The 14,475-nt window shown below is 45.5% G+C and overlaps 1 protein-coding gene across 12 annotated transcripts in view; it reads right to left on the bottom strand.

The window, feature by feature from the left end:
- GRK4 (G protein-coupled receptor kinase 4) overlaps window positions 1-14,475 on the bottom strand; it is a 57,124-nt gene that overhangs the window by 23,255 nt on the left and 19,394 nt on the right. For 8 of the 12 annotated variants that reach the window (XM_036227423.1, XM_036227424.1, XM_036227428.1 and 5 more), the window contains 4 exons: window positions 12,781-12,876; window positions 11,224-11,336; window positions 9,596-9,673; window positions 3,974-4,077 (listed from right to left, as the gene is read on the bottom strand). In XM_036227423.1, the coding sequence (XP_036083316.1) occupies window positions 3,974-4,077; window positions 9,596-9,673; window positions 11,224-11,336; window positions 12,781-12,832 (347 nt within the window). In that variant the 5' untranslated portion in view covers window positions 12,833-12,876. The remainder of the gene's footprint in view (window positions 1-3,973; window positions 4,078-9,595; window positions 9,674-11,223; window positions 11,337-12,780; window positions 12,877-14,475) is intronic. The other 4 variants (XM_036227429.1, XM_036227430.1, XM_036227426.1 and 1 more) reach the window with 2 other exon arrangements.

Genomic DNA, 14,475 nt, shown 5'->3' with positions numbered 1-14,475 from the left:
TAAAGGTGCTTAAGTATTCCCGTGAAAAGAACACCCCGATCACGTTCGCCTGTTCCACGGCCTGTGTGGACCAGGAGGACGCGGCTGCCATCGACGCGCTGGGGCTCCTCGCCTCAGCACGACAGACCGCTCCGCCGCTCCGGTCCGGGAGGTCAAGCCACTGCGCACGTTCTTTCAAAGCCATGACATTTAAAACCGTGCACGCGTCAGCTCAGCACTGGCTTTTCATGTACTCATCTGGCGACCCCACCACCCCTGAAGTCAGGCTGACTCGCACTGCAGCTTCGCGTGGGAAAAACGGGGCGCATAAAGGGGCCACTCGAGTTCGTTATGCAGCATCAGTACTCTAGGACCCAAAATGAGAAAACCGGGTTTTGGGGAAAATAAAGGTTGTAACAATATATAAACAAGGCAGGAGATCAGAAAATGCTGAACTCCTAGTTTCTTCACAACATTATGCCGAAGTCTCCAATTAGCCATTGCCTGGCACATTTGGTGGCAAATGACAGAAAATAAATATCTAGAGAGTGAATAGTGATCAGTCGAATGAACTAATCAAACGGATAGATGTCTGAGTATCAAACTTACTTAAAAATTAGCAACTTTAAGTCCCTATCTTGAAATTAACGTCCACAGAAGGCAGAGTTTTTGATCCGTCTAATACAGTCATGTGCATCAGCCTGTATTTTTCAACAGAACAGAATTCAAAAAGTGTATTTAATCAGAGTTAAAACTGCAAACAAATCAAGTGAACAGATAGAGCGATAAAGAAGCCTAAGGCTAAAATGGGGGAGCATACACTAACCGTCAAAAAAGAGAGGCTCATAGAGGTGAGAGAGCAAATTATGAAAAAGTAATTATAATTATGAGGTAAGTCACATGGCATCTGCTGCTAAAAACCTGAATCCCAGACGAGGTGAACTAAAGCCCAGCAGCAAGAGGCCGGCCCTGTCTGAGGAGAGGGCCCCACGCACGCGCGGGACCGGCCCGGCCCCCGCCCCGTGGGCTGTGGCCTCGGGAGCATGCTGGGCCCTGTCTTTTCGATTTGGTGTGTATTTTCTCTCCAGTTCAAGGATGGAGACCCCAGTATTCCCTGCCACATTTGCCCTTAAGGGGCTTTTGGAAAAGATACTAATGATGATGTGCATTATGGACTGAATGTGTTCCCACCGACAGTTACGTGTTTGAGTCTAATCCCCAAGGGGTGAGGAGGCGGGGCCTGTGGGAGGGGATCAGGGGGTCAGGTCTCACGGGTGGACCCATGTGGGGACCAGTGCCCCTACAAGAGGCCAGAGGGCTGGCTCCGTCTTTCCCCAAGTGAGGACACAAGAAGGTGCCATCAACGGACCCCAACTATGCCGGCACCCCGATCTCGGGCACCTAGTCTCCAGAACTGTGAGACATAAATGTCTGTGTTTTATAAGCCACCGAGTCTGTGGCACTTCATTACGGCAGCCCCAGGGGACTAAGACACTGTGCTTCCAGGAATGCCAATGAAAAGGCCCACGAGAGACGGCCTGGCCTCGCCCACAGTGGAGCTGGTCTCGGCGGAGGTCCCGTGAGCCTGTCAACGCGGGCACCGTCTCCAGCCTATGGCTGTTCCTTCTTCGTCTATGTGATGTCACCTGGCCGGGCTGTGAGTGAAGCCTTCAATCCTGCTTTTGTCTCTGACGTCTCTGCACAGGCTGGACCAGACCGCCAGTCCAAGACTCACCTGTCCCCCATCACCCTCAGGAAATGTGGACGGTGCAGCGTGGCTGCGTGAGGAAGAAGAGCCTACTTGCTGGGCACGTAGTGAGCAGACGCTACTGGCACGCCCCGCGACGTGAGTGCGGGGTCACCTGACCGCTGGCACACGTGGACTCAGGCACGGGGAACACACACGCCTCCCCCACTGAGCTGCTGACTTGCACACCACCGAACCATACCCTACTCCAGAAACGAAACAGAGCCTTTGTCATTCTAAATCACAAAGGAGTGCTCCAGGCTGCACGGAAGCGTTAGCATGCACCGTTTTTCTTCAAGTTGCAAATATCCACCACGGTGAGAGAGAATGACTGAGCCTGGGCTCTGGTGTCAGACAGACCTAAACCCACCCTGTGGGTGTGATCGCCAACGGGGGCTAGGAGCTGCCAAGCACTAGGGTCTTACAGGAGCGAACATTCAGATTTGTGTCCACGAGTTAAAGTAAAAAGTCAGAGAAAGGAAAGACACAACATATGAAGCGACAAATTAGGATTTTTTCTAGTAGTTTCTGCAAAAATAAAAATGGAACAGAAAAGTGATGTTTTAAAACTGGGACATTTGCAAACCCGGAACCTATAATGTGACCAGGTATGGCAACAGGGATCTTGTAGATCTTACTGAATTAAGGATCTTAAATTGGGGGATGACCCTGGATTATGCGGAAGGGCCCTAAGTGCAATAATGGCGCATGTCCTTATGAGAACAGGGCAGAGGGAGATCTGGACACACCGCATAAGAAAAGCCCACATAAGGACCAGCACAGCGACAGACTGGGAGACGCTACACTCCTGGCTCTGAAGATAGAGGACGGGGCCATAAGCCAAGAGCCCTGCAGCTCTGGAAGCTGGAAAGGCCAGGGGACATCCGTACCTAGAGCCTCAAGGGGAACGTGGCCCTGCTGACACTTTGGTTTCTGCCCAGTGACACAGACATCGGGCTTCTGACCTCCAGGACAGTAAGAGAACAAATGTGTGTTCAGGCCGCCACGTCTGTGGCCACCTGTTACGGCGGCCAACAGGAAACTAGCACAGATGTCTCTGTCATCCATGTGGTTATAAACTCCCCGAGGGCGATGGGCCAAGTCACTGTCGCTTATCATTCTATTCCCAGAACTCAGATGAATGACAGGCACACAGTGGTGTCTGAGGGTTTCCAAAAAGAGTTACTAACACTCCAAGCTCTGGAACTTATATTTTCTTAAGGCGTGTAAGAATACAAACTCGAGCCAGTACGGTTTTATTTTGTTTGGTTCTCTGCTATAATCTCAACCCACAGAAGGGAACCACTGAGGGTTGAAATGCTTCCTCCAAAGAGAAAGGAAGTCCGAGCCCAGGACCTGTAGATGGGACCTTACTCAGAGAGGGTCGCTGCAGATGTCACTGGTTAAGATGAGGTCGCGTGGAGCGAGGTGGGCCCTGCTCCGGTGTGACTGCTGTCCCTACTAGAGGTGGAGGACATGCAGACAGAGGCACACATAGAAGGTGGCGTGATGGTAGACTCCGAGGAGCACTGAGGACGACCGAACGCCACCACGAGCCGGGAGAGGCGGGAGGGGTTTTCTCCTACAGTCCCGAGAGCAAGACCCTGCTGACGCCTTGACTGCGGACTTCCGGCTTCCAGAACTGTGAGACCATAAACAACAGAGACCACGAATTTCTGCGTTTCACATCACCTGGTCTGTGGTGCTGTTACGGGAGCCTCAGGAAACCTGAAGAGCTCCTGACACAGCGCAGGCGCTCAACAAGCACCTGCTGCACGCGTGAATCAGTGACACCCAAATGTCTTGCATAAATGTACGAAGGACTCCACGTTTTAGGCCAGAGCACCTTAGAAATGGTCCTCCTTTCTTCCTGTGCACTTAAGGAAGCTGAATTTAGTCAAAGTGTCCTGACTTAGAATTTTCCTGCCCCTGTTGCAAAGGTCTGAAAAAAAGGTATTTTCAGTGAGGGCCTAGATCTGTAAAGAGCATTTTATGCGAATCTCTTCGTCCTGGACACAAGCATTTTGGAAGGCTGAGCAGAGAGGGCCGGGAGCCAGCAAAACGATGCTGGCACGCGACTCTCCGCATATGACCGCCCTGTGAAGGTGTCGCTATGAAGGCGTAATTCTTCATTTGCCTCTTCCCAGTGAAAGTGGCCGCTTTGACTTGGAAAGCGCCCTGACAGGCAGTGTCTCCCGGCCCGGGCTGAGCCCAGCAGGCCTGCGGGGCGGGCGGGCCCTCACTCACCTGGTGCAGCCCGCGAAGACCTCCTTGACAGGGTCCTTGCTCAGTCGCACTGCACACTCAATCACGACGTGTGGGGGCATCACTGGCAAAGGGGCCACCGAGCTCTTAACACAGCACAAACCAAATACACAACAATTAGTTGTGGTTTCGTGATTTACCCGCTGTGGACAAAACCTAACGCTTATTGTAAAAAAATGAAAATAAAGTGCATGACGTAAGTCAAAGCGCCACCGCCACTCTGCCCCCCGTCTCAGTCCCGGGGTTCGGCATGTTGTCTACCTTCTGGGAGCCACCCGGTATCTATTGCCAGATGAAGGGATAAAAAAATGCGGTCCATCCATTCAATAGAACATCCAACCTTAAAAAGGAAGGAAATTGACACGTGCTACAACATGGATGAACCTGGAGGACAGCATGCCACCAAGCCCAGACACAGAAGACAAACCCCGTACGATTCCACTCATATAACGTCCCTAGAACAGTTAAATCCACAGACAGGAAGAACCGTGGTGCTGGCGTGGGGGGTGGGACTGGGAAGCTGTTTAATGAGGGCGGAGTTCCAGTTTTGCAAGATGAAAAGTCGCTGGCGACACGGTACACTGCAGGGGTCTGGTTGTTCACCCTCACGGACGCGTGGCACCACGAGAGAGTATCACGCTGCACGTTGCTAGCCCCGGAAAAGGTCACGATGCGAAGTACGGTTTCTACCCAACGCTTATCACTGCCATACCACTGCGAAGTCGTAAAACCATAAACGGAACCACCGACATCGGTGGCCATCCGTGCAGTCTTGCAAGTATGAGCTGACACTACAGAGCTACTGTACTTTCTTGACCGACTGCCGGACTGTCCTGCCCCATCAGACATTCTAGGTTCCGGTCCCCTCACGGCAAGCACCACCGCCACCAACACCTTGTACCTAGAAGTAGACCAGCCAGCTCAGAAGAAACGCACGTTCCAAATGTTGATGTTTATTATGAAACTGCCCTGCAAAGAGGCCCGCCACTTTCCAGGCTCGCTAGCACGTCCTCTGTGCCAGTTCCCCATCCCCTTAACCCTCACCCAGAGGACTCTGCACAAAAAAAGCACACAGCAGAACGACTGGCCGGCTTATCAAATAACACATCCAGATTGCACTCAACTGTGCGTTTGTTGTTAGAAATGAGAAACGCATTCTAGACTGGTTTCTGCCTGGTATTGCCGAGTTACTGCAGCAAAACTTTGCATTTTCTATAAATCGAAGCAGATATTTCATCAGAGAAGTTAAACTATTAGTAGAAATATACAGTAAGAAAACCCACATTTCCCCAGAACCAACAATATTGTTATAATTGATCATGATTAATAGCTGTGCCTTAAATTGCCTAACACAACGGAGGCCTTTTCATACGTATCTCATATCATTAAGTCTCACAACCGCCCAGCTGGAGGAGGCCTGGGACCTACTGACTCTACGACAGCAGAGACTGAACCATGCTTGGGGACTCTAAGTCCAGTTTCCTTCAACACGGCAAGGCCAGAGAAGGGTAAGATGGGTCCGTTCACTTTACCATTTCAGAAAAGGTCTGTTCATTCATTTACACAACGAATACACATTGTTCCAGGCAGAGGAGACAATAGAAAGCGACAAAATTTTCAAAGATAAAGCCACTAAAATCTAAAACCATATCAAAAACATGTATTTTTAGGGAATGGCTTTCGGTACTTTCTATAGCCTTATTTCCCCTCCTAAGGTCTCAATGCTACGAAGCTGAGTGGCCCGTTAATTCCATGAAGAGCGCTTAACAGTGAACTCCACACAGAGATCCTGGAGGGGCTGCCGGCCTGACGCCGATCGTGACAAAAGCGGAACAGAGCCTTCTTCTCCTGGGGCTTCGAATGAAGCAAGAAGAATTACTTCTCGGACTAGGGCAAATGTACCAGATGGCTCGCTTTTTAATGTTCTGAACTTGAGAATTCTGACAGGAAAGGCCACTGGTGGGAAGGGAGAGGTAGGTAGCTTATTTTTCTGTGTTTAAAAAAAAAACAAAAACACTTTTTTTTTTTTAATTGGGTTGTCTTTTTATTGAGTTGTAAGAGTTCTTTATATATTCTGGACCCCAGCCAGCCGTTAGATTTGCAGATGATCCCTCCCATGCCGCAGGCTGTCTTCTCACTTTCTTTACAGTGCTCTTCCAAGCGCAAAGCTTTAAATTTTGATGAAGCCCAGTCACCTGTTTTCTCTTTTGTTGCCGTCCCTTTGATGTCATGTCTAAGAAACCACTGTCTAAATCAGAGTCATGAAGACTTACACTTGAGTTTTACACCTAAGATTTACACATTAGAGATTTCTTCGAAGAGTTTTTATAGCTTTAGCTCTCACATTTAACTGCTTGACCCACCTGAAATTCTTTTTTGTATATGGTGTGAGGTAGGGGTCCAACTTCTTTCTTTTGCATGTGGATGTCCAGTTGTCCACCCACCGCTTACTGAAAGACTATTCCTTTCCCACTGAGTTGTCCTTGTTGTGAGTCGACTGACTGTAAATTATTCGTTTATTTCTGCATTCCCTATTCCACTGATGTGTATGATCATCCTTACGCCAGGAGCATATTGTCTTGATTATTGCAGCTTTGTAGTTAAGTTTTGAAACTGAGAAGTTTAAGTCCTCCAATTTTGTTCTGTTTCAAGATTGTTATGACTATATCTGGGTCCTCCGAATATGCGTATGAATTCTACGATCAACTTGTTAATTTCTGCAAAAAAGGGGAGCCAAGATTTTAAGAGGGATTATGACTCCCTAGATCAATTTGGGGAGTACTGTCATCTTAACAATACTGAGCCTTCTAATCCATGGAGATGGGACGTCTTTCCATTTTTAAAATTTCTTCAATGATATTCTGAAGATTTTGGGGTATTTAAGCCTTGCACTTCTTTTGTTATCCTATTTTATTCTTTTTGATGCTACCGTAATAAGATTGCTTTCTTAATACAAGGAAACACTCAGATCATGAGAATTGAGTACTCACATATAGGATTAGAGCCCTTACAAAAGAGGGTCCAGAGAGCTCCCCAGCCTCTTTTACCACGTGAGGGCACTGCAGGAAGGTGCCAGCTATGAGCCAGGAAGAGGGCCTTCGCCTGAAGGTGACGATGATGGCACCTGGATCTTAGACCTCCCAGCCTCCGAAACAATGAGCAATAAATTTTCTGCTGTTTACAAGCTTCCCAGTCTGTGGTAGTTTGTTAATAGCATCCTGAATGAGCTAAGGCAACAAAACCATGACATCTGCAAAGACACAGTTTTACTTCTCAATCTGGATACCTTTTAATTTTCTTGCCTAATTGCCCTGGCTAGGATTTCTGGTATAGTGCCAAGCAGAAGCGATGAGCGCAAACACCTCTGTCTTATTGTTTCTGAGGTTAAAGGGAAAGCATCCGGCCTTTAAGCATGTCAGCTGTGAATGTTTTATGTATGTTCTTTTGTACCGAGAAGTTCCATTCCATTACTAATTTGTTTAGTGCCTTTATTATGAAAGAGTCTTTGGGGTTTGCCATATGCTTTTTTTGGCTCTCATAAGATAATCGTGTGGTGGGTTTTCTTTTTGTCTTTCTTAATATGATGTATTCTATGAATTGATTATCAGATGTTGAATTAACTTTGCAGTCCTGGGATAAATCACACTTGGTTGTGGTCACGAATTTTTTTAATTGTAAATCATATTTGGCTGACTTTTAGTATTTGAGAATCCTGGGGAAAAAAAACTAAGAAAAACTAAGAATGACTGAGAATAAAGGACTTTACCCTTTTAACAGGATAAAGAAATGAAAGACTAAACGTACACCGTCTTGCCTTTTACGTGCTTTGAGGCAGTGGTCCCCAATCTTTTCGGCACCAGAAACCAGTACTCCTATGAGAATCCAATGCCTGATGATCTGAGGCGGGGCTGAGGCGGTGATGCTGGCGCTGGGAGCGGCTGCAGATGCAGATGAAGCTTCCCGCACTCTCCCGCTGCTCACCTCCTGCTGTGCAGCCCAGTTTCTAACAGGCCACGGACTGATACCGGTCAGCGGCCTGGAGGTTGGGGTCCCCTACTTTAAGGTATTCTAGATTGTTGAAATTTGAGTAAAGGAGTCCCTTCTCAATATGCAAAAAAAGAGAGAGATTTTTATTTTTATTTTGTTTAATTTTTTGTTGTAATAGCAATTGGCCATTGTAATTTATGACATAAATGAATGTACAGCTTACTCTGAATGTTTTCCAGCATCATTTGCTCCAAATAGAAATATTGAACTTGTTTTGTTTTTGTTATTTTTTAAAGGAAAGACAAGGAAAAAAAGGGAAGGAAAAAAAAGACAACAACAACGATCTGACCCGTTGTGATTTTATAAGTAAAGCACAAGAGTCGTTTCTCCAGGTGATGGTAAGACAAGACACCAAAGCATTCACATGACACTCACATGAGACCGCCTTCGGGCAGCCCATAAACATCACTCACTATCGCCCAGCCAGGGACAGCGGTCTGCCCCTCCCTTCTCCTTCTGCATTTGCCATAACATACACCATGATTACCCTCTAATTATGTCTTTCATCTCGACCAACGCCCCCGCTGTGTATTTCTTTGAGACGAGTAAAGAAGGAAAAAGGACTTGATAAAAAAAATTGAAATAACTATATAAATGAAACTTCTCTTCTTCTCCCGATTAGTATCTGGGTTACCTACAAATAATTCATATGCTGTAATAGCTGTGCTTGAAAAGAACGATCTCTGAGCCACGATACTGAGGCTGGAGGCTGTGGCTGACAAAACCTATTCGGGTCTGAATCACATCTGCTGCCCCTTGGCTGTGGGTACCACTCTGTGCCCGCTAGAAGCCCAATGGCCTTGCCCTGTGGCGCTCCATCTTCTGCATACTGAGTCTTCCCGACTCGATGGTGCTAGCATCTTCAGTTAGCAAGGCTCAAAATCTGAATATTTTGGCCTCATTCTCACAGTATTCTCCAACTCCAATCTCTTCATATTTAATTCCTTGCTCAAGCACTTCCTAGCTGTGTAAGTCACGCGATCACTCTGATTTTCAGTCTTATTGTATGAAAACAGACGGAATGATGGACCAACGTCACAGGCTTGCTGCGCACAGTAACTGACCAGACGCACAGAACGTTCGCTGTCACTGGTGTTACCGCTCCCTCCAGCACCGAAACACAAGGCCCTGCCCAGCGCTGGGACCGCCAACGGCCGACGAAAGGGGAGTCACACAAAGGGACGCAGGTTACAGCTCTAATTTCAGAGACATTCTAAACTGCAAGAACCTAGTGAATCAAATGCATAAAAACTAAGACCTGTTAAAGCTTTTAGGAGAAAAATGTTATTTTCAGTCCAAGAGAAGCCAATAAAATTCTCTAATCCTATATTCTGTTTGAGGAAACATGGAAACTTTTAAATTGTTTGAGTCAATTTTCTAAGAAATGTAATTATTAATTCCCTCACTGAATCAAAAGAAAATACAGAAGAGGAACATTTATAAGAAATGAAAGATTTCAACACACTTGTTATACCTTATTCAATTAAGCAAAAATGGTTACACACTCTAATCATGTAAGTTATTTACAGACTTTCGTATCTAAAGAAGGAAATGCACCTCTTTACTGAAGAATGTGTCTAAGATTAACAGTCCACAGTCTCTTCGGTCTTCATCAGCGGCCACTTCGTATTCTGCCTGATTGGGGAAATGACAGAAAAAAAAGTTAATTAAGCTTCTTCACTGACTTCATGTCTCAAACTCTGACTTAAGGAACTTAGATCTCATCTCAGTTTTTCTAGATACTCTTAGAAGCAGCTCTGTTGATCAAGTGTCTGCAGCTTTTCTCTGGGAAACTAACGGCCATGAGGGGGAGCAGGCCAGTTTTTTTAAGGCAAGAGAGCAACACATTCCATAATGCTCCGCCATTAAATATGGCCAAATAAAATGGAATCTAATGCACAGCTTGGGATATTTTAGGGAACAGTGTTTTAGACAGGCCAAGAGGTGTGTGGAAACATGAGCGCAGTGATCCCAGGAAGGCCAGGTTGGCGGTACCCCAGTGGAAGTCACTCGCACACAGGTGTCAGGTGAGAGACCGTTCAGAGTGGACAATACCACACAGGCCGGAACACAGAACGTCAAAAGCAGAACCTAATAAAATATCTAAATATCTATGAAGAGTAAGCAAAGAAGAAGAAATGAAAAAGAAACGAGAAAAAGAAAAACCAGAGGATCACAAAAGCCTACGTATGAGAATTTTAAGAAGAGGCCACATTACAGAGACTCAAGCCTGAGGAGGCCTCCAAGAGGCCACTGGGTTTTGCAAGCAGTGGCCTTAGAAGAGCAGTGAAGCAAAAAGCCCGACGGGGCTGAGGAGAGAAGGGAGGAAATGAAGAGCAAAGGAAGCTGACCCACCGAGCACGTTAGGACGCTCAAAGATAATCATTCTGCATCTTGCGCAGGCCTGGCACAGGCCCTCGGCCAGCAGGCCGACCACCAGCCACTCGATGTTTAAGGGCGCTGTGCTCACCAAGCCTAGTAAACGCACACTGTTTACCTAAGTCCTAAGTCATCTGGATACTATATGGCACCCACTTAATAAAAGAAAATATGGCGATTCTGCTGTGTGATTTTTTTAAATAAGAGCTTATTTGAGACAAACTGACATATGCCAGGGAGCAAGATCTCAAATGCTCCCCCTGCCATGGTCTTTGGGTGTGCCACCTCAGCAGGCAACCATCTCCGGTCATTCACACACACATCCGGCTGTTGGTGCTGTGATGGTATTTATCCACATGATTAAAGTCTACATCAGCTGACTTTAAGGAAGAGGGATTATCCTAGATAATCTGGGTGGGCCCGATTCAATCCATTAAATGTGGAACTGAGGCTTCCTCGAAGAAATTTCTGCCTAAGAACAGCAGCTTCACCCCATTTCTGGAGAGTTCTATCCTGTCCTTCCTGATGCTCTGCCCCAATAAGCATATGTCTTAACTAGCTCTTAAACTTCATGAGCTAAAGCAGGAAGTTGCAAAGTCATTCAGTAAGCACATGTGAGTCTCCAGCACCTGAGACGTATTCTATGCGCTACCATGTCACACGGCAGGATTTCCGGACTAAGAAGATAACTCCACGACTACTTTAGCCACGTCAATGCCAAGGCCTAATTAACTTAGATCTCATCTCAGTTTTTCAATTTTCAAAACCACAAGACTACATGGTTCGACACTGAAATAAATCCTTACCACAGCATCCAGGAATTCAATGCACCTCTTTAGATCATGTTTCGTATCACAGAACTGCCTGAAGAGAAGTCTTCCTATTGGCTGCTTGTCACAAAGACTATTATAATCCTTTTCTGGGGGAAGAAAGGGGATAAGAAACAAATAAATACAATTGTTACAATTCAGAAAGTGCTCTTCTGAACCTTACTGTTTCCACCTGATAAAACAAAAGTTGAAAATTGTATCTGCCATATTATTTTTTAAACTAGTGTTTTGTTCACCAATTTAGACTGGGTTATTGCGAATATGTACAATACCTTAGTAGAGCCAAAAGTAGCTGGAAGGATTGACAAATAAAGGTGTGTGAAGCCTGACGGGAAAGGCCCCTGCTCCCCTCTGAAAGGAAATGCAGGGGAGCAGTCTTCCCCAAGGAATCCCACAGTCCCGATCCCAGGGACATTCCCAACAGTAAGGAGAAACAAACAAACAAAAAAACCTGAGAATGAATAAAAAGTTAGACCCAAAAGTGCAATGAGTCAGAGGAACAATGATTGACAAGGCTGGAGGTTAGGAAGCCAACGTTTTCAAAGTTTAGGGATCAACTGGGGTGGATACCTTATTCGATTCCATAATTATCAAATGAGAAGGCAAAAAAAGGGGCATTTTCTAAATTTTAACAACTTAGAAAATTTACTTTTTCACCCTACATAAAAAATGAATTACTTGAGGACCTAGAATAATAAAACATGAAAGAGAAAGAAGACAAGCTGGAAACCGAGGTGTCCTCTCTAAGCATAACACCAAGTTCAAAAGCAAAAAGCTGATATATTTGTCTATGAAAATTAAAATGTCTATGTGGAAAAATACTGTACACCAAAAAGCAGAAATGTCAAATATATTCACATTGAATATAAAAAGATAAACTCCCTTCATATATAAAGAGATTTTTACAAATGAATTGGAAAAAAGCAAAAATTGAGAAAACTTGATGAAAATGCTCAACTGTGTCCATAATTAAGAGAGCATTTTTCAAATTACAGTTTATCTTTATTAAAAATATCAGTAACAGCCAGTGTTAACAAGGTCACAGGCAAAGTAAATTGATACAATCTTTCCGGAGGGTAATTTGGCAACAGTGAAATTCTGAATGCATATGCCTTTGACCTGGAAATCATATCCTTTAAAAAATACAACTGTGATTGCCCTGCAGACGTGGTTCTGCATCTAACTTCTCGTGCTCACGCCAGGCCTCACCACACAGTGTTCCGTTACACTGATGTATGCTTTTATCTGACTAATCCTTTCCTGAAGTTATCATCAAAAATCCTTGTCCATGTGCACAGAGAACTCTCTGGAAAAAGACTGAGAAACAGTTAACAGTGTTCATTTCTACAGCTATATACTTTATAACTGAGATTAGAACACTGACAGGGTTTATTTGCTGGGAAGAATCATGAAGATACAAAGAGAATCTATTATATAATTTTTAAAAAACAAACAAGAAACTCAAAGAATAACATCTAACAAATGGGACAACGCCAGACGTGCCTCCAGACACAGCAGGCGCTGTTTACTCACCAATGGTGTGTCTAAGCTCGCTGCACAGGTTAACAGAAGGCAGCTTCAGCATCTCCCTCCATTTTTTACTACGACCACTTTTTTTGCCAAATCCTCCTAAATTTGGGGAGGGAAAGGCATTTTTAAAAAGTCACAAATATCCAATTATAACTACTCCCACTAATGTGCTGTTTGAGTAGTCTGGGTACCTGTGATGAGCTTATGATATAATACAAACTTATAATCATTTGTCTTTATTTGAAAAGCAGCTCGATGAAGTATAAAATTCTCAAGTAACACAGTCACTGGCTTTGTCACTTAGAAACCATGTAACCTCGACCTTCTGTAAATAGCTCTGTAGAGCTTAAGAGTCCAAATTTGTAAGCCGGACCTAATATGACATATTACACAGGGCTGCTTATCAATATTTGTTGGATAAATATTCATTAAGCACCTACTATGCACCTAACACTTTCAAAATGCAGGAAATACAATGGTTAAAAAAAAAAAAAAGTCCCTCCACTCCATTCTAGTGAGGGAGAGAGATAATAAATCAGTTAAAGATATGTGATAAGAAAAAAAAAATTAGCCAGTCACGTAGTGATCAACGGTATGAGACAAAATCAAGCCAGCCAAGGTGGAGGGTGCTGGTGGGCTAAGGTGGGCTGGGAGAGGCCTCTCGAGAGGCTCATGCTGGGCACAGACCTGGAGGGCAAAAGGGAGCCAGGCTGGGGAAGAGCTGGCAGAAGAGCGGCCCCTAGCGAGACAGGCTCGGTGGAAAAGCTGTTGGACAGTATTTTAGAAAGATTGCTTTAAAAAAGCATCTTTTAAAAAGTGTTAACTCGGAGAAATCAAAACTTTTAATTTTAAGCATTCTGAGGAGCTGAAATTTGACTATAAGACTATTGGGAAGAACAGATAAATCTGAAAAAGGAAAGTCATGTTTCACCAGGAAATGTCGAGCCCGGTCTTAAACACAGTGAGTCTGGAAACTGAGGGCAAGACCTCCGGAAGATGGACAGGCAGTTACGGCTCGAAGAGAAGGCTCGGCTACAGACACGGGTCTGAGGGTAAGGCTGCCTGGCAGACGCAATCGAAGATGCCAGCGTTCCTCAGCCTTCTTTTCGCTCCCAGAGTCTAAGGATGAAGTGAAAACGAAGTGTGGCCCTGCCTAATATCATCCCACAGATGTACCAGGCTCAAGCCTCACTGTTCGGTAAAGCCTGGAAGAAGAGCAGGTCCCAGGAACCACAAGTGCCCGGACTGTGGCTCTGGCCTCATTAATCTAAGCGAATCTCTACTCAGCTCAAGCAGAACCGCCTCCATGAAGCCTGCCCTGCCTTTTCTAAGGTGATGCAGGCGCTGCTTCCTCTTAAGGCCCTTAGCATCTTGAAAACATCTTCATTAAACCTCAATGAGGGCAGAGTCCAGGTGCACAGTCCTGTCCCTGGTGCATCTCCGGCATGCAAAGGAATGACTGAGGGGATAAGTAAGTGGACCTCAGGTGCCCAGCGCACCAAAGCAGCACGCTGGACAGAGACACTAAGGGAATGTTTGCTAGCTTTGAGTGGGCCTGAAAAAACTGGAGTTGCTGGCCACAGGGCATGGGTCAGAGGCAGACATGAAACTGTCAAGGACTAAGAGGAGGAGGAGGAGGAGTAAGAGTTAAGATTTACTGAGTATTTGCATTTACTATGTGCCAGGCACCTTTCTAGG

This window comes from Rousettus aegyptiacus, unplaced genomic scaffold (assembly GCF_014176215.1).
Source record: "Rousettus aegyptiacus isolate mRouAeg1 unplaced genomic scaffold, mRouAeg1.p scaffold_m13_p_10, whole genome shotgun sequence".
Taxonomy (NCBI): Eukaryota; Metazoa; Chordata; class Mammalia; order Chiroptera; family Pteropodidae; genus Rousettus; species Rousettus aegyptiacus.
The sequence above is the reverse complement of the archived record's forward strand: the minus strand, read 5'-3'. Positions and strand labels throughout refer to the sequence as shown.